Source organism: Herpailurus yagouaroundi, unplaced genomic scaffold, assembly GCF_014898765.1.
Source record: "Herpailurus yagouaroundi ecotype Mexico unplaced genomic scaffold, PumYag 29, whole genome shotgun sequence".
Lineage (NCBI taxonomy): Eukaryota > Metazoa > Chordata > Mammalia > Carnivora > Felidae > Herpailurus > Herpailurus yagouaroundi.
In genome coordinates this window covers 98661970-98686451 of record NW_024412377.1, presented here as the reverse complement: position 1 = coordinate 98686451, position 24482 = coordinate 98661970, and the positions used below count along the sequence as shown (strand labels likewise).

The 24482-nt window shown below is 41.0% G+C and overlaps 1 protein-coding gene across 6 annotated transcripts in view; it reads left to right on the top strand.

Moving 5' to 3' along the window:
• PDE8B (phosphodiesterase 8B) overlaps nucleotides 1-24482 on the top strand; it is a 270623-nt gene that overhangs the window by 113842 nt on the left and 132299 nt on the right. For 3 of the 6 annotated variants that reach the window (XM_040450213.1, XM_040450253.1, XM_040450235.1), the window contains exon 2: nucleotides 14181-14240. In XM_040450213.1, the coding sequence (XP_040306147.1) occupies nucleotides 14181-14240 (60 nt within the window). The remainder of the gene's footprint in view (nucleotides 1-14180; nucleotides 14241-24482) is intronic. The other 3 variants (XM_040450228.1, XM_040450221.1, XM_040450245.1) reach the window with 1 other exon arrangement.

The following is a 24482-nucleotide window of genomic DNA, read 5'->3' as shown; positions in this document are numbered from 1 at the left end:
GAGAAATAGGGCTCACCCGATGCAGGGCTAGAACTCACGAACCGTGAGATCATGACCTGAGCAGAAGTCTGCCACTTAACTGAGGCACCCCGCGCCCCTTGAGGATATTTTTAAACTCATGATTAGCCTTTTCATTTAAAAATAATTCATAATCTCTTCCAGAATGGCTAGTAAAGGCTATTAACCTTTGTGGTTAGTCTGCCATTTATTTGCTCAAGTATATGGTATGTATTTATAGATTCTGAAATTATATGCAGTCATGCGTTTGGGATTGGGACTAAAGCTGACCACAGGTAAACCTATTCTAAAATCTTCTCTTTGCAAGGCCTAAAAATGTGGTGTTCTCTGCTTCTGTTATTAAAGGGAAAGCATTTTGGTGAGTACCAGGAAGAAACAGCAGGGCAGGGTAGAAGTATCACTGGCCTGAAAACCTGGAGACTTCGATTGTATCCCAGTGTTACCATCTCGCTTGTGTATCATTTCAAGCATACCACATAGCCTCTTAAGCCTTATTGGGCAGTCTGTAAAATGAAAGGGTTAAGGGAGACGATCCCTCAGGAGCCTTCCAGTTCCCAAATTCTTGGCAATTATCATTTACCCAGAGGCAATACCTGGAAGACTGTTTCCTAACAATACAAGTAAGAATGTAAAGCAATTCTTGATTTTCTGTGACAGTGGGGGAAGTGTTAGGTAAAGTTAGCTAATCCACAAGTGGACATTTGTGTTTTCATGTAAGTCAGTCAAATGTTCGGGGACTACATTTTAATGCAATGTAAAGAAAGAGCTTATGCTTTGATGATCCAGTATATGAAGTTAGTTTATAAGTGTAAGGCACCTATTAAGTTTCTGGCTCACTGTGGCGCTCAGTAAGGATTTTCCAAAAGAATGAATGAGATACTGTGAAAATAGTATCTATCATTTATCAATTGTCTGAAGTGCCAAGCACTGGAGATCCACCCATGATTAATACAGACTCAGCATCTGCCCTCCAAGGAGCATGTGTTATTGCCCCTTAGTTACACATGGGGAAAAGGATACCAGATTTGGCGTTACATTGAAAACCTTTTACCAAATAGCAACATTGGCAGCTTTGGTTCTCCAGCATCCTGCATCTTGTGCCAAGGAGCAGAATAATCTTGGATTTACAAAGGACTTTTTTGGTTTTTTAATGATGTATTAAGCACCCACTCATCAAAAGCTGTCAGTCCTGGTTGTAGCAGATGGAAATGGGTGTTGGGTGCTGGGATGCACCTGTCACAGCTGATCATTTACTGGTTCTCTATCTGGGGTTGGATGGAGTTGCCATTTGTTTCCTAGGATCCTCCTGCTTCTGACAGCTAGTGGTTATGGCGGCAGAATTATCACATGATAAACATCATGGTGGATGTATCAACAGAGGAAAGGGGGTGGCAACTGAAAGAGTCTCAGACACATTTGAAAGTTCTAACCATTTATGTTACCGTAGCCCAGGAAGGCGTTTGGTGTGGTAAGGAATGCAGAGTCACTGGGACAGTTTTCCTCCCCTCCAGCAAAGAAAATACTTACTTCCTCAGACCTTCAACAGCATTGGGGATCATTATTGTAAAATCTTTGGAATTTGATGAGCAAAAGTGGAATCTAGTTTTGATTCACGTTTTTGGATTGCCAGAAAGGCCCAGCATTGTTGCATAATTTTTACAGCCTATTTGTGTGTGTGTTTTGTGAATTGTCTGTCCTTTATTGTCCCATTTTTAAAAAAAATTTTTTTTTTTAACGTTTATTTATGTTTTTGGGACAGAGAGAGACAGAGCATGAACGGGGGAGGGGCAGAGAGAGAGGGAGACACAGAATCGGAAACAGGCTCCAGGCTCCGAGCCATCAGCCCAGAGCCCGATGCGGGGCTCGAACTCCCGGACCGTGAGATCGTGACCTGGCTGAAGTCGGACGCTCAACCGACTGCGCCACCCAGGCGCCCCTATTGTCCCATTTTTGATGGGGATGCTTGCTTTTTAACAATTATCCTATTAAATTTTGAAGAACTCTAATAAGTATAGCACTTTGTTTTCTATCATATATTACTAATATTTTTTCTCAGTTTCGTTTGTAATTTTATATTTATTATACTCTTACATATTTATTTTTATTAGCAAAACTCTAACCATCACTTCCTTCATTGTTTATGTCTTTGTTGTTATTTTCAGCAAGGCCTTCCAGGCCCTTGAATGATACAAGTATTCACCTATATATTTTCTTCAGTGTTCTTATGGGGTTTTTTTTTTCCACTTAAAATTTTAAGGTCTCTGTGGGTACCTGGGTGGGGTGGCTCAGTTAAGTTCCTTATCTCTGAATCTAAAAAAAACAGTATTTTTGGAAAAGAAGAAATAAGACTGTGGGTGTTGTCCCATTGGCTTTTGATGTGAGCCCTGTGGAGCCATAGGGCCAGGGCACTCTGGGGACATGACTGCTGCTGTGTGCAACCTTATGTAAACAGGAGAGGTCACAGGGCTCTTGGGATACTATCTCATGGGTGCCTGTCTTGCTTGCTAACTTGGTAAAAATGTTGAGGTTTTAATTGTGTAGTGTTTGACTTAAGTCATACATCTTTAGGCTGTGAATGGTGCTTTTTATGAGTAACTGTTTAGAAATTATTGTTTTTACCAAATAAGTAAAACTTTCTTTTGCAAAAAAGGGGACATTTGCATTTTATAGGTGACTTCTCATGAATTACTTAAAAAAATTTTTTTTAAGTGTTTATTTATCTTTGAGAGAGAGAGAAGCAGAGTGCACATGGTAGAGGGGCAGAGAGAGAGGGAGACACAGAATCTTAAGCAGGCTCCAGGCTCTGAGCTGTCAGCACAGAGCCCGACATGAGGCTCAAACCTATGAACTGTGGGGATCATGACCTGAGCTGAAGTCAGACACTCAACTGACTGAGCCACCCAGGCGCCGGAAATACTTATTTTTAAATGGGATTTGTTTTTAATTGGGAATCCGAGCTTGACACTGTTTCATTAACCCCAGTGTCCATATGATCCATGGACTCGGGGACTGATGTTTGCAATTTACTTCAGTGTGAGTGGCCCTGACAAACCAGAGTCAGGAAAATGTATGTGGTTGAACTTTTGGTGCAGTACTAGGTGTAGTGAAAAATACAGAGTCGTTTCAGTGTCACTGGGTCCCTAGCGTGATGTCCTGGAGCCAAGCAGCGGAGACATTTCACTGTCGGTTTTCTAAGACAACTCTAGCTTATCAATGGCAAAATTGAGGACAGAGGCAGTATGGATGATTGAAATCCACAGGAAATCTCAAACCCATTTTTAGCAGATGGTTTCTGTTCCCTTGCCATCAAATCTGCTTACCAGAACTGCTGACCATGTAGCAGAATTGACTGATTTGAATATCATCCCCCTTCACTTTTTCCTGCCTTCATTTAATGTTCCAGAGAAGGCACAGAGTAGGCTGGAAGAGCATGAGAAACGCTTGGGTTTTTCCACAATCTGGGTAACTGCCTCCTGAATAATTAGAGATGGACTCTGCTTTGTTAGTTCTCTGTTATACAATGTCATTGTAAATGCTTCAAGCCATCCGGCAGTGTCCATTATCAGTAATATCCCTAATAAAAGGAAGGAAGTTAGTTGAGAGATGTCACGTTTTGCGGTTGCCTGTACATTCCTCTGCTTTCCAAGTCGGACTCTGGGTTTGACCTTTGGAATCTGGGAATAGTGTTAAGTTTATACACACTAAACCCAATGATAGTGTCAGAATTGTTACATTTGTGAAGGCTGATGCCTTGGTTCTTGGACTGCATGTATAATGTAAAGCCTTTTGACATAATCATATCTAAGTATGGTTAGGTTTTTTTTTTTTTCCTCTGAAGCTGATTTTTTGTAAGGTTTCCTTGTGCTAGCCTCTTTCGGGTACTCACCATTTCATGGATTGTTTACTTGGCCATTTTTCTTTTTATTTGAATGTGTATTTGTTATCAGGTGGAGTTCTTTTCTCATGGTTGTAGATGAATTTACTACATTGTCTAAATAGTTTCTGTCATCTGATTGGGGGTGCCTGGGTGGCTTAGTCGGTTAAGTGTCTGATCTGACTCAACTTCAGCTGCTCAGGTCATGATCTTGTGGTTCACGGGTTTGAGCCCTGAGTGTGTTGGGCTTCATACTTACAGTGTGGAACCTGCTTGGGATTCATATTCTCTCTCTCCCTCTCTCCCTCTTTCTCCTCCTCCCTTCCTCCCTCCCTCTCTCCCCCTCTCTCTGCCCCCCCCCTGCTCAAACACACACTCCCAAAATAAATAAAAATAAACTTGAGAAGTAAATAAATAAATAATATCTGTCATCTGATTTGTGGGGTGTGTGCGGGGGAGAAAATGTCTCCTCCATTAGACTATGCTGGCCACATTTTGTGTGTTAGGATCTGATGGTATCCAGATATCTTTGGTGTTGACTTTTACCACCTCAGCGCTAACATGAGGATGACCTCAATGGTCTCTGTCCTTTCTTGCTGCAGTGTTTTCCAGGCACAGTATGAGAGATGATCACCTTTTCCACTTGGCTGAGGGAAGCACTGATACTTGGTAAGAAAGAACAGCCTTGTTAGCACCAGTGTCTGGGAAATGGAGAAGAAGTCATGGGTGGGGGGCATTGTAAGACACAGTGCTGGAGAGCCCATCACTGTCTCATCTTGTATATGGCAGTGGCTGAGGGCTGCGTCTCTCTCTCTGACAGCTGTGTTGGCTGTGACGTAGGCTGTAGGTAAGGATCTCCCCACTTCATTTCTCAGTACTTCTTATTTCTCAGCCTTTTCTTCCGCCCTCCCGCCCTTCGTTCTGCCCTCCCACCCTTCCTTCCCTCCTTCCCTCCCTCCTTCCCTCCTTCCCTCCCTCCCTCCCTCCCTTCCTTCCTTCCTTCCTTCCTTCCTTCCTTCCTTCCTTCCTTCCTTCCTGTAGGTAACCGACTGAGCAACTTAGGTGCCCCCAGATCTTTCATTTAATTGTAAATCATTTAAGTCTACGGCCATACCACCCTGAACGGGCCCGATCTTGTCTAATTGTAAATCATTTAAAAAGTTTTCTTAGTTTCTTTGCATATCATCTTAAGACTTTTCTAGGACAAATCAAAATATAAGTGAATATATAAGTAAGAGCATGGCCTTCTAAGTAAGATGGGTCTGGGCTTAAATCTCAACTCTAGCCCCTTGGGTGAGTTCCTTAACCTTTAGGAAGCTTTAAAGTCTTTTGCAGTTAAAAAGTGGGGTTGCTGTGACTATTACATGAGCTGATGTTTGGGGGGGATTCATCAGCCCCCTCATACTGAGTCACAGAGCAGTTCTCTTGAGTGAGGCCCCTGAATCCCAGCCCAGTTTTCGAGGATTTCATTTTACTAAGTTTCAAGGAAATTTTATCTCTGTTCTGAGGAACTTTAATCACAGTACCTTAGTTTGCCATATGAAGATTTTAGAAGGAAAGAAATAGTATATGTAGGCTATTTGTATAGTGTTACTGCTGTTAACTCAAAAATAGAAAATAGATTTTTCCAATAAAATATATTATAAATTTATTTTGCAGTATTTAAGATAGACAAACTACAAAATATAAATCTTTAGACACCTAGGTAGTCACTCCTAAGCCCCTGGTAGTTCCTTTCCTATCTATATACATTCCCCTTTCCGCCAGCGGGACCACTTGGCCTTAATTGAAATTTATAAGCTTTTCTCTGGACTGTTAAAATATGCCTAAACTATATTCAGTATTTTAAATATTTTAAAACTTTAAATGGTGTTCTAAGCTATGTATTTTTCTAGATCTTTTTTTTTTACTCGAGGTTTGTGAGATTCATCCATTTTGAATGAGTAGTTCTTAGAAGAGATATTTTCGTTGTATAATAATTCCATTATATGGATAGTCCTCAAAATATTTTTTCTGGTGATGCATGCTAATGGATTTTGGATTATGCTGTCTCCAAATTTTATGTTAAAAATTTGCTCCAAATATTCTTGTAAATGCCTCCCAAGATACCCCCAGAGAAACCCACAGAGATCACATGGGAGTTGGATTGTACAACATACACTTCTACATCTTTTTTAGAAGATTTATCAAAGTGGTTGGACCAATTTACACACCCACCAACAGTGTATGAGTTCCTGTGGGTCAGCCTTCTGGCCCATGATACTGTTTGACTTCCTACTTCTCCCATTCTGTTGCTTTTAAAAACTGGCTGGGTGTGACATAGGATCTCATTGTAATTTAACGGTATTTTCCTATTACTAAAGATTGAGCATTTTTTCATGCGTACATTCCCTTCTTTGCAAGTTTCTTTTTCAAATCTTTTGCCCAACTTTCTTTTTGGTTGTCGTTTTTCCCTGATTGTTTTTAGAGGTTTTTGTTATGTTCTGGTTACTAATGCTTGCTTGTTTCCTGAGGTTTTGATTTTTTATCTTTTGGGCTTTCCCTTTTTCCCTTTTTATTAGTGTTTTTTGATTTTGCTTTATTTTTTGGTGAATAGAGTTTTAAATTTCAGAGGCAAATCGATCTCTTTGACAGTGATATATTTTGATGTGTAGTTATCTGTATGTTTTTGCAATGAAACATCATGCTGGCAAATTAATGTACTGTTCTAAGAGATCACAAAACAGAGCATTAAAAAAATCACTAGATATGTCACCCACTGTATCCATGACTGTAAGTAATCTTCCATATATGTGTTTTATAACACAGACATACTTTTTTTTTTTTTTTTAATTTTAATTTAGAGGTCATTGGTTTGGGGAAATCATCACATGTAAAGGATTTGCTCTAAGTGATCTTGTGATTTTGGAGAGGGTGTTTGGGTAGATTTTGGTCCCTGTCACGAGGTAATTACTCAGTTGTTATTTCTTGAATGAATTAACACGTAATTGAGTCTGCTGTTGACAACAGACAAGTTTGCTTAGAATAGACCAGTGGTTCTAAACCCTAGCTTAGCACCTGAGATTTTAAAAACGCTGATGCCTGGGACCCATCCTTAGAGATTGTGATTCTCTTGGTTTGAAGTAGGACCCGGACATACATACATTTAATAAACCTCAGGTACTTGTAATGCAAAGCACATGAAAACTTCTAGATCAGAGACTGGCAGCAGGAAGTTGAGGGGAGGGTCAGAACCACCTACTGGGCCCTGAAAGTTCTGAGCAGCAGAGTTGCCAGGAGATGCTCTAGGGTGACCAGAATCAAAGCAAGGGGAGGCCTGGAGGCTGATGTGAGGGCAGAGCCCACGGTGAGGGCCCCATGGCTGACAGAGACGGAAGGAAGCGTGTTAGATGTGTTGAGGGCAGGGGAGCCTGAGGAGTGGATGAGACAGGAGAGCAGAACGAGACAGGCACGTGCGTCCTCATAGTCCGTACTGGTGCCTTTCGGACTGAAAGCCAGAGGGCAGGCTTGGGCCTATTAAAAAGGCAAAAGTGATACACAACCTTTGCTTGCTCAGAGGAATAAAGAAAGAATTTGGCGGGGGAATGGAGGGTGGACAGGGAACACCTTGAGAGGATTCAGTACTAAAGTCAGAGGCAATGGGTCAGCAGGCACAGTTGATTAAGGGCATTTAAAAATGAGTCTTCCTGAGCCTACAGCTCCCTTTGGTGATGGAAATGACCTTTACCAGGGAGTCGCCCCTCTCCATAGAAGTGAAGTCATATTTGCTTTGAGTTGTGTGTGTGTGTTCACCTGTGTGAACACTCAGTACTGATGATGGCAGGGAGGAAGGGATTCCAAATACGAAGTCATTGAAGTGGGGGAAGATTCAGACTTTGAGCTTGTTTTTTGGAAGGTGGAAGTTAAGGAAGCCCCAAACAGTGGCGCAGACACTCACGTACACACACACTTGACTTTCTTCTTCTTAGTCCTGGCAGCAGCCCTGTTAGTATGGACAACCAGGACCCGAGCAGGGATTGGTGGAGACTGGATCATGTGTTTTGCAAAATCAGAACCACGCCCAGAAACTCGTGACAGAAAAGTGCAGTCGGAATTCTCTAAATTCTGGAGCATGATGGAAGAACATGGCACTTGGTGTGCCAGGGGAGAAATGAAGTCTCAGTCCTGACTCCGCTACTTAAAATTTGTGTGATTTTAGGCAGTTTGCTTCAGTTGCATTTATTTACTGAATACCTTATAGATCCTGGGAAGAAATTGGTGAGGAAGACAGACTCTGTGTCCTCAGGAAACTCGGTTTTGCCAAGGAGAAAGGAGTAATACAGTAAATGCTATGCAGTAGGGGAGGGTGCTGAGGAGAGCCATTTAGGGGTGCCGGGGTGCAGCTGGGCTTGGACAGCCCTCATGGTGGGGGCACTGGAGCAGCTGTGCCTGGCAGGTGGGGTAGCAAGGGTTTTCCAGGTCAGCTGCTTTTCTTCCTGACTTCTCACTTGCTTCCTGTTTGAGGGAAGCTCTAAAACTCAAGTGCAGGTTCTCTAGCAAACCTCCTGAAGCTGAAAATACCTTGCAGTGTGGCAGTCAGCTGCGGGGAACATGGTGCAGTGACGGGCAAATTAGCCATCCTCAACTGCCTTGATTTCTCTCCAGATTTTGTCTTTCATCTGCCTGACCTGCACCAGCTGGTTTTCATCTTGGAGTTGCCTCTCCATTGAAACGAGGCCAGGCTTTGTGGGGGTTTTTTGGTCCGTTTTTTTTTTTGTTGTTGTTGTTCATTGTGACATATTTTTCCCACTTGTTTTCAGTGCTCTAGTTCCTACTCATGGCAGCGTCTTTGTTTTGGTTTTGCTAAATCTATTCTTATCTATCCAGAAAGTAGACAAACCAGATGTTTGATTTTTTGTTTTCTCAAGTCTTAAATCTGATTGTGTGAATTCTCCACTCAGAAACCTACAGTGTGGTTGGTGCCTACAGGTAAAAAAAGCAAGGGGTGGGGAGGGGCACATTCCTTCCGGGATCCTCTAAGGGACTGAACCCAGCCCTCCCAGTCTAAAGTTTCTCTGCCGTTGTACCTTTGTGACCTGGCCTCCATTCCTTTGATTCTCTTGTTCCGTATGTCTGGAATTTCTTCTCCCAACACAGTCTCAAAGTCCTCCTGTTTTTCATGACCTGCTTGCCTCCTTGATCTCTCTGCCCTGAAAACCAGAAGTACTTTTTCCTTTCTCTTAGCTTCAAAGTTTGAGGGAAAAATCTATCAACCAGAATTCTGTATCTCATTAAACTGTCAGACAAAAGCGAGCGATAGACATGGGAAGACCAACAGAGACTCATCGAGTTTGCCACTCACACACCCTTTCCATTCACAATGAAAAGATACAGTCAGGGACCAACCGTGTGAGTTTGAGATTAATTTAAGTGAAAGTATTTACACGACACAATCAGCAAATGCTACAAATAGGGCTTTTTTTCCCCCTAGAGAGCCAACTTTTCTGTGAATTGGTTAGCCTGCTGCATGTATTTGCATGTGTTTGTTACCATGTGTGGACGTGTGTGCACACAAGTGTTTGACACGTGGTAAACACTGGATGGTTAAATCTGCACTGTCGGTCAGCAGTCCTTCCTCCCTGGGCCGTTGGGGAAAGCAGTGTGGTCAGAGCAGCTAGGAAGTGTCTCTCTTCGCATTCTTGTCTCATCCTCTTCTCCTCCTGGGTGCTGGCATTATGCTACCTGTGACCCCCTCCTTTCCTTGCTTTGTGGCCTTGGCAGACTTCTTGACTGCCTGGACTCAGAACTAATACACTAACTGAGGATGTGTGCCTCTGTACTTGCTCAGAGTTCACTCTTTGAAGTGTAGAATCTTGGCTCAGTTACAGAGTCATCAGTATGTGGTCTCCTGTTGATGTTCATAAATACCCTTTGACAAACTGGTGAAATGTAGGCAGTGAGGCTCCCATGTTAGAAACAGCACTCTGCAAAGTGGTGCGCCTGTGAATATGCCTGCCGCTGGTTTACCTCTGCTGGTCTCTGCCTTGCGCCTGCCCTCAGAGCCAGCAAGGAGACCTTCTGCCGTTCTGTTGGGCTAGCTGACCTGGCTTGGACACAGAGGCCAAGGTCAGATGACTGGGAGCACAGACTAAGAAGGAAAAGGCAAGCCAAGAGACAGGAAGCTAAGTGTAGGTCAGGACTAAGGGAGCTGGTAACCCAAGGCCCTCAGCTGGTGTTGGAGGTGGAGTGTGCTACAGTGAAGTAGGGCTGGGAGGAGGTGGGTAGAGATGTGACAGGCAGGGGTCTTGAAGACGGTCGGCCAAACTTGCACCACTTCTCCTGGGCCCTGCCTCAGATGGCAGCTTCCTGCTGAGCTGGGTTAGGCCGAGGTTAAAATGTTGGTTGCAGGCCAGGGACTCTTGGGGCCATAGAAGAAGACGGTAGGGTCTTTCCTGTCATGGCAAGAAAAGGATATGTTCTAGGTCGAGTGTCGATTCGAAAATTATGTACTGTTACTCAGTGACCATTGCCTGTCTCCCCCTAAGGTCACTCCTGTGAAAGTGACTAGCAGAGTCACTAGCAGAGAGAGGGGGGCTTGAGGAGTGTTCCCATCATCTTGTGATGTTCTCTTGGCAAAGTTTAAAAAGGCCTGTATAACTTGTACCCATTTGCTTCCTTAGATTTCCCACCTCCTTATGGTGAAGTGGGACCATGTGACCAGGTCTGGCCACTGGGCTGAGTGAAGGCAGTGTGTGTAACTTACAGGCTGAGACCTTAAAAACCCATGCCCGAGTCTCCTGTGACTTTCCCCCTGCCTTTCTCTTGGCTTGGACTGCTACGTAACCACAAGGAGGAATTGCCTTGGAAGGTCGCCTCACACCATAGTGAATTTGGTATGAATAAAAAAATAAACCTTTATAATATTAGGCCACTGAGATTTTGGGTCTCTTTGATACCACAGTATAATCTAGCCTATTGTAATTCACGTGGCTAAAATAATGAAATGGATTTTGAGAATTAAATGAGAAAATACTGTTAAGCTCATACCACTGTACCAAACATGTAAGTCATTTTAACATGTCAGTCTATCAACCTTCTCAACCCTGGGCCTGTTACCTCATTAGCGCCAAAAATAAATAAAGCAATAAAGTAATAGTTACCTCCCCAAAATAAAAGAAATAAAATACATGAAAAATTTTACCTCATGCCAATGAAGTAATAAGCTTCAGGGGTTTTTCCTTCCCTCTTCTTCTGAGTTGTGATCAGAAGTCATTGAGAAGGTCTTTGTCCTCCTTTTAGAACACTTCTTCCTGTACGTTCAAATCTTGCAGTCCCCTGGAGGTAACATACTGAGCTTATTTGATAGTTCCAGCAAAAGCATCGTATTTTCTAAAGACATAAAATGCATGGCAGAAAGGATCATAGTTTAAAAGATTTGCCAGTGTTGACAATAATGCAAAGACTGTATTTCAGAATTACTCCAAATGAGTCATTATTTCCTTACCTATAAAGAAAATGTAATTGACTTTCTTTTTAATGTTGATATTAAAAACCCACAAATGCCACCTCTCAGGGCTTTTATCCTGCCAAGAGACCTATGTAAAAAAGTGACTTGACCTGTGTCATGTCTAAATTCAGTAACATAAAAAGCTGAAATGTAATTGGGTCCTCTGGGCCTAAATGAATAGGAGACAATAATGAGAATAATTTCCTTGAAGAGAATCTAGTCATTTGTGTGCCAACAGTCATTACACTGTTCCACAGGATTTGTTCTGGAGAGATTTCATCAGGAATATATTGTGAGCTCTTAGTCAACAGAGAAAAAAAAAAAAGCAAGCTATCTATGTAAGTACTTCATGCACATGGTGGTTATTTACAAAGTTATACAGAAATGTATGGGTTATGGGGCACCTGGGTGGCTCATTCGGTTAAGCGTCTGATTCAGCTCGTCTGACTTCATGATCTCGCGGTCTGTGAGTTCAAGCCCTGCATTGTGCTCTTTGCTGACAGCTCAGTGCCTGGAACCTGCTTCTGATTCTGTGTCTCCCACTCTCTCTGCCCTCCCCCGCTCATGCTCTGTCTCCCTCAATCTCAAAAATGAATAAATGTTAAAAAAAAAAAAAAGAAATGTATGGGTAAAGAGTGAATTATTTATTTGGATGGTCTGTGCCCTTCCAGCAAGGATCCTTCTCCCTATCCCTTAGCCTTCCAAAGTGAGTCACTTCTTATTTTATTCCTTTCAAACTTTATACTACTTATTTCATTTATTTTCTGCCCCTGGATGACCACTTTGGGAGCCAGTTTTGCTGGAGAAACCATTCACAGGTGGCCTGTTGGAGGAGAGCTTACATATGTGGTGGGTGCAGTAAATCCAAAAGAGGGCACAGAGACCATGAAGAGATACCCTAGATTATCAGTCAAATTTATCTTACTGTACCAAATTGGTTTTGCTTCTTAATTATTAGCTTTAAAATAAAATCCTAGTAGTTACACTGCTTTTGAAGGGCCGTGTCTGGTTCAGACAAAAACTTTTTATTTATTTTTTAATATTTGTTTTTAGTGCTTATTTTTGAGAGAGAGCAAGAGACAAAGTGTAAATGAGGGAGGGCAGAAAGAGAGGAAGACACAGAATCTGAAGCAGGCTCCAGGCTCTGAGCTGTCAGCACAGAGCCTGATGTGGGGCTTGAACTCACAAACCACAGATTGTGACCTGAGCCAAAGTTGGTCACTTAACCAACTGAGCCATCCCGGTGGCCCCTAAAAACTGTTTTTAGGGTAGAGCTGGGTGGCCGGTGGGATGCAGAGTCCTAGTGACACAGGAGGTCTGGTGCTGGTCCTTTTTCAATGGAGTCATTCTTGGGGCTGTGCATATATGCTGGGTCTGCTACCAGCAGTAACGCTTTGCAGTATATTGTTTTGTCTAAAGGGAAGAAGCATGAGGTCTCATGTTCTTTGACCTGAAGGTAGCAGGAAAACATGGAAGGAACTTGTTACTGGTCCATGGGTTCCGGAACTTGAGGCCCTGGGCTGTTATGAGGTGTGCCAGGCCTATTGGATGGACCCACTGTCCAGAAGCTGCCTTTCCAAGCGGAACCTACTACAGAGGACCAAGAGCCTCACTTGAGCTGTCATCTGAGGGCTTTGAGTTTTATGCTGGCTAGTTTGGTAAAAGACCAAAGCCCCCCAGCAGCTTTGCTTCATGCAATGATGCTAGGGTTGAGGGATCAACTTTAAAGAGAAAAGTGTGAACAGTTCAGTCATGTTTTGGAGAAGATACAGACCATGCCCACCAGGAATCAAGCATGGAGGAAAAGGAAGAAAGGAGAAAGGGAAACTTTTAGTTTTCAAAATTATAGCATAATGAGAGCTCTGCTGTTATTAACTGATAAAGCCTCGTCTTGGTCCTTGGTTTATTACTGAGTTATTTCCCGCCCTGTGGATTTTTATGCTTGCTGAAGGTGTTCCATAGGATTGACAGGGACCGAACTAGTGTGTAGACTGCAGGATAAACTTCCAAGACTGCAGGATAAACTTCCAATGACTACATCTTCTTGGACAAAAACAAAATTGGATCCATAGACATGAGGCCAAGACCCTTGGTCCAGTAATCTAGAGAAAAATCCCTCTTAGAAATCCAAGCACAGTAATTAAAGACAAATATTTGCTCTATGCTTACAGCTGAAGCAGTGAGATGGCTTTGGCCGCTGAACACCTAAGCTCATTCCTGGAGTGAATCACGGTTTGCCTCTTGGCATGCTATGGGGTTCCTTAGTTGATTTGAAGAGGTTCAATTGAAATGAGTTTATTCATGGTAAACATGGGCAAGAGTAAGCTGTTTATTCCTCATATAAAATGAAGATAAGGAAATGAAGATCTAAATAAAGGAACAGATCTTAAAACCATAGAGATGTTGTAGTTCTCACATTTAAGAAAAACTTGTACTCAAGATTTCAGAATAATAATTGTCTAGCATGGTGCCGAGCACATAGTAGGTGCTCAGAAAATAATGTTTTTCTCCCATAAAACGGTACTTGTTTATTATAAAAACCCATACTTAAAAACAACCTGAAATCCACTACTTCATATTTGATGCTATCCCTCCAAGACATTTTCAGCACGTATAAATGTATATATTCTTACACAAAACCAGGATTATGCTGTGTGTGATGTTTTACTTTCTCCATGTCAGTAAACTGAATCCTTACAGTTAGGGTCTATAAAGTGGCATAATGTAATACTCTGAGGAAGGAAGAATTCGTCACTCCTGGTAGTTTGCCTCGACACATCTCATGTTTTGTCCTTTATTTAGCAGGTTTCTTCTGCGGAGGTACGCATTGGGCCCATGAGACTGACGCAGGATCCTATTCAGGTATGCCTCCATTACTCAGCTGGGGCTTTGTTCCTGGAGGGGCTCTTTCAGTATTACAGCACGTAGCCATCCTTGCCCCTCCAAACACACCTGGACATGCATACAGACTGTGTATATATGTCTTTGTGAAACTGCTGACTTTTCATAATGTCATACTTGAGGAATCAAATTGTTTGCTTGAGGATTTAAACACTGCCCCGTCTTGAGTATAAATACAGGAGGTAGGTTGCGTGGTGGGTTGGGAGGGAGGACAACTCTCACTAAAAACTTGGACTGCTCACACCCTGCAGCATTCAGAAAGGGAAGAAGCTACGTGTAGCAAGCGTCAGGGCTTTTGCCATGAGCCACAGGTGGATGTGAATCTTGGCTCTACCAGCCAGGTCACTAAGCTATGTGACCTTGCTTATATTGCTTGACTTCTCTACCCAGTGCCCTGTCTGTAGAGATGATAATTTCCCTCTCTCATGGGGAATTAGGGGTTAAATTAAATGGCACTGAGTGCCTAGAAGACTGTTTGGCTGTAGAGGTCTCAGTAAATGACAACTATTGTTGGCTGGGAAGAAAAGATGACAGGAGGCTCCTCTTTCTTGTCCCCTGTGTCTTGAGCCATGTGTTCGTCTGGACTCTTTAGCACTGAGCGAGCTCCAGGAAGAGAAGGCCCAGTGCCTATGGCATTCACCTGACTCTAAAAATGGCAGCAGCTTTGCAGCCTTCTTCCCCACAGCCCTCAGGGTCTATTGGCCACTTCAGAGGAACATGGGTGGAGGGATTGGTACCCTTTTAAATCAACAGTGGTTATTGTTAACTCTCCATCTGCATACACATCTTCCCGATAGGCCTAAATGAGCAAGCCTTCTCCCTATAAAAAAGTAGCTTGTTAACACCTGGAAGCTTGTGCATTGGGAAAATTACTTGGGAAAAGTGCATAATGCAGAAAAAAAAAATGTAAGCAAACCAAACATGTAGATGAAAGTGAAAAACCAAACAAGGAAATGTACTGTTTGATTTATGAGCAAATGGAAAAGAAAATAATGTTTTATTGTTGCTTAGGAAAGGAAATACAAATCTAGGGAAAGGAAAAAAACAAAAGGAAGATATTTAGCTTGGGAAAATTGGATGAAAACAAATTTAGGAGTAGAGAGAGAAAAAAGAATTTACTAAAATAAACATAAGCCGCAACTATCTGTATAGAATACAAACAAGTGGAAAATTCCAGTAATCATTCTAGGGGCGTGTACTTTGTGCTCCATTTTGAATAAAGGCAATGACAAAGGATCTAATAATGGTGTTTATTCCCAAAGCAATTTTTACTTAATTTTTACTCTCTGTTGTACTGGAAATTAATGATCATACTAAGAATGTCTCGACTTTTAAAAACATAATTTGTCAAATTGTAAAGTATTTCAAATATTCATTAAAGTACATGAGTATAGCTGTACCCCTTTTATTGAATATTAACATTATACTTTCTCTGTTTGAGTTTGTTCTCCAGAAATTAAAGATTACCCTTAATTATCTTTTTGTATTGCTCCCCTCCAATCCTCACCTCTCTAAAAGTAACCACTCTTTGGAAATTGATTATGCTAGGTGTTTGTATATTTATTCTACATATGTGTGTGTCCATTCATAATAATTACTTTGCTTTTGAATATTTTGAAGCTTTATTTCAAAGGGGTCAGGCTATAGGTATCATTCTGAAATTTTTCTTCATTCATCATCATTTGATGTCGTGTGTAAGAATCAGTTGTCCAGTCTGAGGTCACAAAGATTGATTGCTTTGGTTTTTTCTAGGAGTTTTACCTCCTAAATTTAGCTCTATGGTTCATTCTGAGTTAATTTTTGTATATGATTTGAGGTAGGGCTTCATTCTTTTACATGTGGATATTGAGTTGTCACAGCACCACTTGTTAAAAAGAATATTCTTTCCCCATTGAATTGTCTTGGCACCTTTGTCAAAATGAACTGACCATAACTGTGAAGGTTTATTTTCTGTATTCTCAATTCTGTTCCATTGGTATGTATGTTTGTCCTATGCCAGTACCACACTATCTTGATTACTGTGCTGTGTGGTGTGAGTCCCCTAAATGATTGCAAATCATACAATAGATTATAAATCTGGTTTTGGATATTGCAACGTTAACAATTTTGTCTCCCAGTTCATTAATACGATGTTTTTATTTATTTAGATTTTCTTTAACCTCTTTTAACAGTGTTGTATAGTGTATGTCTTTGGTATTTTAAATTTATTGTGAGATACTATGGTAAATGGAATTATTTCCTTAATTTCATTTTTGCATTATTCATTGCTAGTATATAGAAATAAAATGTATTTTTGTTTCTTTACCTTGTATCTTACAACCTTGCTGAGCTCCTTCATTAGCTCTTCAGTTTCTTATGGGTTCTTGAGGATTGTCTATATACAGGGTCATGCCGTTACTTCTTCCTTTCCAATCGGAATGCCTTTTGTTTCATTTTATATGCCTCTTTGTCTTGTTAGAAACTCCAAAATAATGGTGTGTTTAATTTTGTAAGAGACTTCGATATTTCTTCTCAAAGTGGATTGTACTGTTTTATATTCCTACACACAATATGAGAGTTCTGGTTATTCTAAATCTGTGGTAATGACCCGTGTTTCAGTCTTCTAATTTTAGCTAATTATCTTATGGTGAATTAAATTTCTATTCCTCCATGACTAGTAATGTTGAGAATTTTATTGGCTTATTGGCAATTCTTTTATCTTTTGTGACTGTTTGGTTAAGTCTTATTTTTTTTTAAATTTTTTTTTTCAACGTTTTATTTATTTTTGGGACAGAGAGAGACAGAGCATGAACGGGGGAGGAGCAGAGAGAGAGGGAGACACAGAATCGGAAACAGGCTCCAGGCTCTGAGCCATCGGCCCAGAGCCCGACGCGGGGCTCGAACTCACGGACTGCGAGATCGCGACCTAGCTGAAGTCGGACGCTTAACCGACTGCGCCACCCAGGCGCCCCTAAGTCTTATTTTTAATTGGATTGACTTTTTATTAATGTCCATTTATTTTTGAAAGAGAGAGCGCCCAAGTAGGGAAGGAGCAGAGAGGGAGGGAGACAGAGGATCTGAAGCAGTCTCTACACTGACAGCAGAGAGCCCAATGTAGGGCTCAAACCCATGAATCCTGAGATCGTGACCTGAGCTAAAGTCAAACACTTAACTGACTGAGCCATCCAGTCACCCAATTAGATTGACTTCCAAAACATTATTTAATTGTAGTTCATTATATATTCTTATTACAAGTCCTTTGTCAGATTTTGAGAATATTGGAGGAGGAGTTAAGACAGCAGAGTAGTAGGAGGACCCTATGCTTGCCTTATCCCTCAAACACAGCTAGAAAAATATTAAATCATTCTGAATACCCATGAAATTGATCTGAGGACTGAGAGAACAAACTGTACAACTAGAAGGAGAAAAGAGGCCACATTGTGGAAGGGAGAAGATAAGTGATTTGGGGGAGAAAAGAATCACCAGTGCTGCAGAGGGGAGGGATCCCTGATGAGGGAGGGAGGGAGAGGGAGAGAATAAGAGAGAGAGGGAGGGAGAGAGAGGGACAGAAAGAACAGAGGGCATGGCATTGCACAAGAAAAGTACTTCCCTAAAACCGTTGGCAGGCAAAACGAAATGGGCTGATGATTGCAAGTTTTTACAAGCCACAGAGCTCAAAGAAGTCTCTGCCATTGCTGGGTGGAGCCTGGTGGGCATAGTGGTGCTTCTGTGGATAAGGAGGGCAGAGGGACCAGAAGTGAACAGAATGGTCTCAGGATCCCTTGAGTCACACTGGGAGAGACAGTTCCCCTTCCTGGAGTGCATTTGGGAGAGGTGGCACTGCCTCTCCAGGCACCACAGAGCTAGTGGGTGCCATTGAACTGCCCCATTTATTAGCATACAATCAGAGACACCTGCTGAGGGCAGCTAATTGGATGCCAGCTTTTTGCTTCACTTTACCATACACTCCAAGCCCCTTTGCGTTCATGTGATTGCCCTTCTGGGGCAAATGGGCACGAGCCACAGTGCAGCAAGACCCTCCCTCAGAGGATCAACACAGGTCTGTGCTGTGCCCTGTCCCTAAGATTTGGAGATATGAAACACATCTGGCATGCCTGATGTAAAACACAGGAGCACTGCACTGCTGGGTGGGCAGATGGCTTGGACATAGGGTGAAGGCAGGGATCTGATGGATGTCTGCAGCAAATTAGAGGAGATTGTTCACTCTTCTTTGAGGGCTTCCTGAAGAGTAGCGGGCATGAACTCTCCTCTCTGGGAGGAGAGAGCCAGCTGATGCCATTTTTACTCCTGCCCATTAGTATGGATGGACTTCACTGAGTAGCATGGAGGCTTGAACTATTTACACCAAGCCTCATCCCCTGCTCTCCACACGTGCTTGTGAACTAGGGCCTGAGAGAGCAGCAGCGGGCCCCAACCCCAGAAGATATTTACAAACCCCTGCGTCCACCAAATCTGATCGTAGAATGCTAAAAGCTTCAGCTCTGGGGGAAATAGGATCTACCTCTTTGTAATAAGCAGACCAAAGCACACTTCGTTAAAACTTGCCACACAACGGACAAGGTCCAGACAATTCTCATGCAGGCAAAGAGAAACTGTGCAGAGGACTGACCAGAGGGAAAGTGCAGCCAAAACACAATAGTGGAGTGCACACAGTATCCACCAGAAACACTTCCTGAAGCGGACAGTATAGGACTTCTTCTTAATATAGACATTACTCTCAGGAGCAGGAAATATAATAGGTTTTCCTAACACACAGAAGACAGAGACCCAGATACAATACCAAGGTGGAGGAATTCACCCCAAAATAAAGAACAAATGAGGTCATAGCCAGGGATCGAATCAAAACACATATAAGTAATATGCCTGAGCCAGAATTTAAACCAACAGTCATAAAGATACTAACTAGGCTTGAGAAAAGCAATAGAAGACCCCAGTATAATCAAGGTACAAAACCTACTGAATGTAATGACCACAAAGATGGAAGAAACAGAGGAATGAATAAATGATATAGAAGATAAAATTATGGAAAATAATGAAGCTGAAAAGAAGAGGGAAAGAAGAATACTGGATCATGAATGTAGACTTAGGGAACTCAATAATCCCATAAAGTGTAATACCATTTGTCAGAAGAAGAAAGGTGGGAGAAGGGGGCAGAAAGTTTATTTGAGCAAATTATAGGTGAAGGATAGCCTCATCTGAGGAAGGAAACGGGCATCCAAATCCAGGAGGTTCAGAGAACTCCCATCAAAATCAACAAAAGAAGGCCAACACCAAGACTTATCGTAGTAAAATTTGAAAAATACAGAGAGGAAAAGAAAGCAGCAAGGGAAAACAAATCCCCAACCTAAAAGGAAAGACTAATAAGATTAGCAGCAGATCTCTCCAGAGAAATTTGGCAGACCAAAAGGGAGTGGAATGATATATTCAAGTTGCTGAATGGGAAAAATATGCATTCAAGAACATTTTATCCAGCAAGGCTGTCTGTCATTCGGAATAGAAGAAGAAATCAAGAGTTTCCCAGACAAACAAAAACTAAAAGAGTTCTTGACTACTCAACCACCCTTGCAAGAAATATTGAAGGGGACTCTTTGGGAAAGAAAAACCAAAAGCAACAAAGACTAGAAAGGAACAGAAAATCTCCAGAAACAATGACTTTACTGGTAATACAATGGCACTACATTCATATCTATCAATAATAGATACTGCTGTGTAAGTGGACTAAATATTCCAATCAAAAGACATAGGGTATCAGAATGGATAAGAAAACAAGACCTATCTATATGCTGCCCACAGCAGACTCATTTTAGACCTAAAGACACCTGCAGATTAAAAATGAGGGGATGATAAACCTTTTATCCTACTAAAGAACATCAAAAGAAAGCCAGAGTCGCCATACTTAAGCTAGATTTTAAACCAAAGACTATAACCAGAGATGAAAAAGGGTACTATATCATAATAAAGGGGGTCTATTCAACAGATCTATTATAAATATTTATGCCCCCAACTTGAAAGCACCCAAATACATAAATCAGTTAATAACATAAACTCATTGATAACAATACAATAATAGTAACAGACTTTAATACCCCACTTAGAGCAATGAACAGATCATCTAAGTGTAAAATCAACCAGGATACAACGGCTTTGAATGACACAGTGGACCAGATAGGCAACCAATATATTCAGCATATTCCATCCTAAAGCAGCAGGATACACATCTCCAGAACAGATCACGTACTGGGTCATAAATCAGTCCTTAACAAGTACAAAGAGATTTGAGATTGTACCTTGCATGTTTTCAGACCACAGCACTATGAAACTTGAAGTCAACCACAGGGAAAAAAAAAAAAAAAAAAAAAAAAGGAAAGACTGCAAATACATGGAGGTTAAAGGACATCCTACTGAAGAATGAATGGGTTAATGAGGAAATTAAAGACAAAATAAAAAAGTACATGAAAGTGAATGAAAATGAAAACACGACAGTCCAAAATCTTTGGGATGCAGCAAAAGTAGTCCTAAGAGGGAAGTATATAGCAATACAAGCCTACCTCAAGAAGCAGGAGAACTCTCAAATACACAATCTAATCTTACACCTAAAGGAGCTAGAAAAGGAAAAGTAAATGAAGCCTAAAGCCAGCAGAAGAAGGAAAATAATAAAGATTACAGTGGACATAAATGATATAGAAACAAAAGGCAGTAGAACAGATGAATGAAACTAGGAGCTGGTTCTTTGAAAGAATTAATAATAATGATAAACCCCTAGCCAGACTTATCAAAAAGAAAAGGAAAGGACCCAAATATATAAAACCACGAATGAAATAGATCACAACCAACACCACAGAAATACAAATAATTATAAGAGAATATTATGAAAAGTTATATGCCAACAAATTGGGCCATCTGGACGAAATGGATAAATTCCTAGAAACCTATAAACTACCAAAACTGGAACAGAAAGAAATAGAAAATTTGAACAGACCCATAACCATCAAAGAAATTGAATCAGTAATCAAAAATCTCCCAACAAACAAAAGTCCAGGGCCAGATGGCTTCCCAGGGGAGTTCTACCAGACATTTAGAGACTAGTTAATACCTATTCTCAAACTGTTCCAAAAAATAGAAATGGAAGGAAAACTTCCAAATTCATTCTACGAGGCCAGCAGTACCTTGATTCCAAAACCAAGCCCACCACTAAAAAGGAGAATAACAGACCAATATCCCTGATGAACTTAGTTGCAGAAATTCTCAACAAAATACCAGCATATCGAATCCATCAGTACATTAAAAGAATTATTCAGCATGATCAAGTGGGATTTATTCCTGGGCTGCAAGGAAGGTTCAATATCTGCAAATCAATCAATGTGATACACTACCTTAATAAAAGGAAGGATAAGAACCATATAATCCTGCCAATAGATGCAAAAAAGCATTTGACAAAATACAGCATCCACTCTTGATAAAAATTCTCAACAGAGTAGGGATAGAGGGAATATACCTCAACGTCATGAAAGCTGGATAAGAAAGACCCACAGCTAATATCATCCTTAATGGGGAAAAACTGAGAGCTTTCACCCTAAGGTCAGGAACAAGACCAGGATGTCTACTCTCACCATTGTTGTTTACCATAGTACTAGAAGTCCTAGCATCAGCAATCAGACAACAAAAAGAAGTAAAATGCACCCAGGTTTCCAGGGGAAAAGTCAAACTTTCACTGTTCACAGATGATAACGATACTCTGTGTAGAAAACCCAAAGTTTCCATCAAAAAATTGCTAGAACTGATAAATTCAGCAAATTCACTGGATACAAAATGAATGTACAGAAATCTGTTACATTTCTATATATCAATAATGAAGCAGGAGGAAAAGAAATCAAAGAATCTGTCCAATTTACAATTGCACCGAAAACCATAAGTGACCTAGGAATAAACCTAACAAAAGAGAAAAAAAAAGATCTGTACTCCGGAAACTGTGGAACACTTACAAGAAAAATTGAAGAGGAAACAAAGAAATGGAAAAATATTCCATGCTCATGCATTGGAAGGACAAATATGGTTAAAATATTGATACTACCCAAATCAATCTACACTTGAAATGCAGTCCCTATCAAAATACAACCAATATTTTTCACAGAGCTAGAACAAACATTTCTAAAATTTGTATGGAACCACAAAAGATCGTGAATAGCCAAAGCAACCTTGAAAGAGAAGAGCGAAGCTGGAGGCATCAGAATTCCAGACTTCAAGCTCTGTTTCAAAGATATAGTCATCAAGACAGTATGGTACTGGCATAAAAACAGACACATAGATCCATGAAACAGAACAGAGAATCCAGAAGTGGATGCACAACTATATGGTCAGCTCATCTTTCACAAAGCAGGGAAGAATATCCAATGGAAAAAAAAGTCTCTTCAACAAATGGTACTGGGAAAACTGGATGACAACATGCAGAAGAATGAAACTGGACCACTTTCTTATACCATACACAAAAATAAATTCAAAATGGATGAAAGACCTAAATGTGAGACAGAAAACCATAATAATCCTAGAGAAGAACACAGGGAATAACCTCTTTGACTTTTGCCATAGCAACTTCTTGCTAGATGTGTGTCTGGAGGTAAGGTAAACAAAAGCAAACCTGAAATATTGAGACTTTATCAAGATAAAAAGCTTTGGCACAGCGAAGAAGATAATTGACAAAACTAAAAGGCAGCCTGTGAATGGGAGAAGATATTTGCAAATGACCTGATGAAAGGTTATGATCCCAAATCTGTACTTATCAAGCTCAACACCCAAAAAACAAATGATGGGGAGTTAAGAAATGGGAAGAAGACACGAATAGACATTTTTCCAGACTTCCAGATGACTAACAGACACATGAAAAGATGCTCAGTATCATTCATCATCAGGGAAATACACATCAAAACCACAGTGAGAAAAGCACGTCACACCTGTCAGAATGGCTAAAATTACCAACACAGGAAATAAGAGGTGTTGGCGAGGATGTGAGAAAGTTGGTGGGAATGTAAACTGGTGCAGCCACTGTGGAGAAAAGTATGAGGTTCCTCAAAAACTCAAAATAGAGATACCCTATGACCCAGCAATTGCATGATTAGGAATTTACCCAGAAGATATAAAAACACTGATTTGAAGGGGCACATACACCCTGATGTTTATAGCAGCATTATCAGTATTAGCCAAATTATGGAAAGAGCCCAAACGTCCACCAACTGATGAATGAATAAAGAAGTGGTATTTATATACAATGGAGTGTTATTCAGCCATCAAAAAGAATGAAATATTGCCATTTGCAACGACGTGGATGGAGCAGGAGTATATTATGCTAAGCAAAATCAATCAGAGAAAGATAAATATCATATGATTTCACTCATGTGGAATTCAATAAACAAAAATGAACATGGGGAAGGGAAAAGGAAAAAAAAAGACAGGGAGGCAAACCATAAGACATTCTTAACTATAAAGAACAAACTGAGGGTTGCTGGAGGGGAAGTGGGGGGATGGGCTAAATGGGTGATGGGTGTTAAGAAAGGCACCTGTTGTGACAAGTACTGGGTGTTGTATGTAAGTGAAGAATCACTAAATTCCACTCCTGAAACCAATATTAAACTATATGTTAGCTCTACTGAATTTAAATAAAACCTTTAAAATAAAAAAATGGATTTTGTGGATATTTTCTTCCAGGCTGATTTTTCTATTCATCTTCTTAACTTTGGCTTTTAAGCAAAATTTAATTTTGATGTAGCCTAAGTTATCATTTCTTTTATAGTTATTACATTCTGTATTCTAAAAGTCTTTACCTACTCCCAGTTCAAGATGATAATTTCTTAGAGAAATTATCAGAGAGAGACAGAGACAGAGTACGAGCAGGGTAGGGGCAGAGAGAGAGAGAGCAAGACAGAGAGGGAGAGGGAGAGAGAGAGAGGGAGGAGGGGGGAGAGAGAGAGAGAGAGAGAGAGAGAGAGAGAGAGAGAGAATATCTGCAGCAGGCTTCAGGCTCTGAGCTGTCATCACAGAGCCCAGTGCAGGGCTCAAACTCACGAACAGTGAGATCATGACCTGAACCAAAGTCAGATGCCTGACTGACTGAGCTACCCAGACGCCCCTTGAGTAATTTTTTAATATGCATGTTTGGTGGTCAGAGTTTTATAACAGAGTCTCAAATATACGGTGTTTCTGTCATCTCAG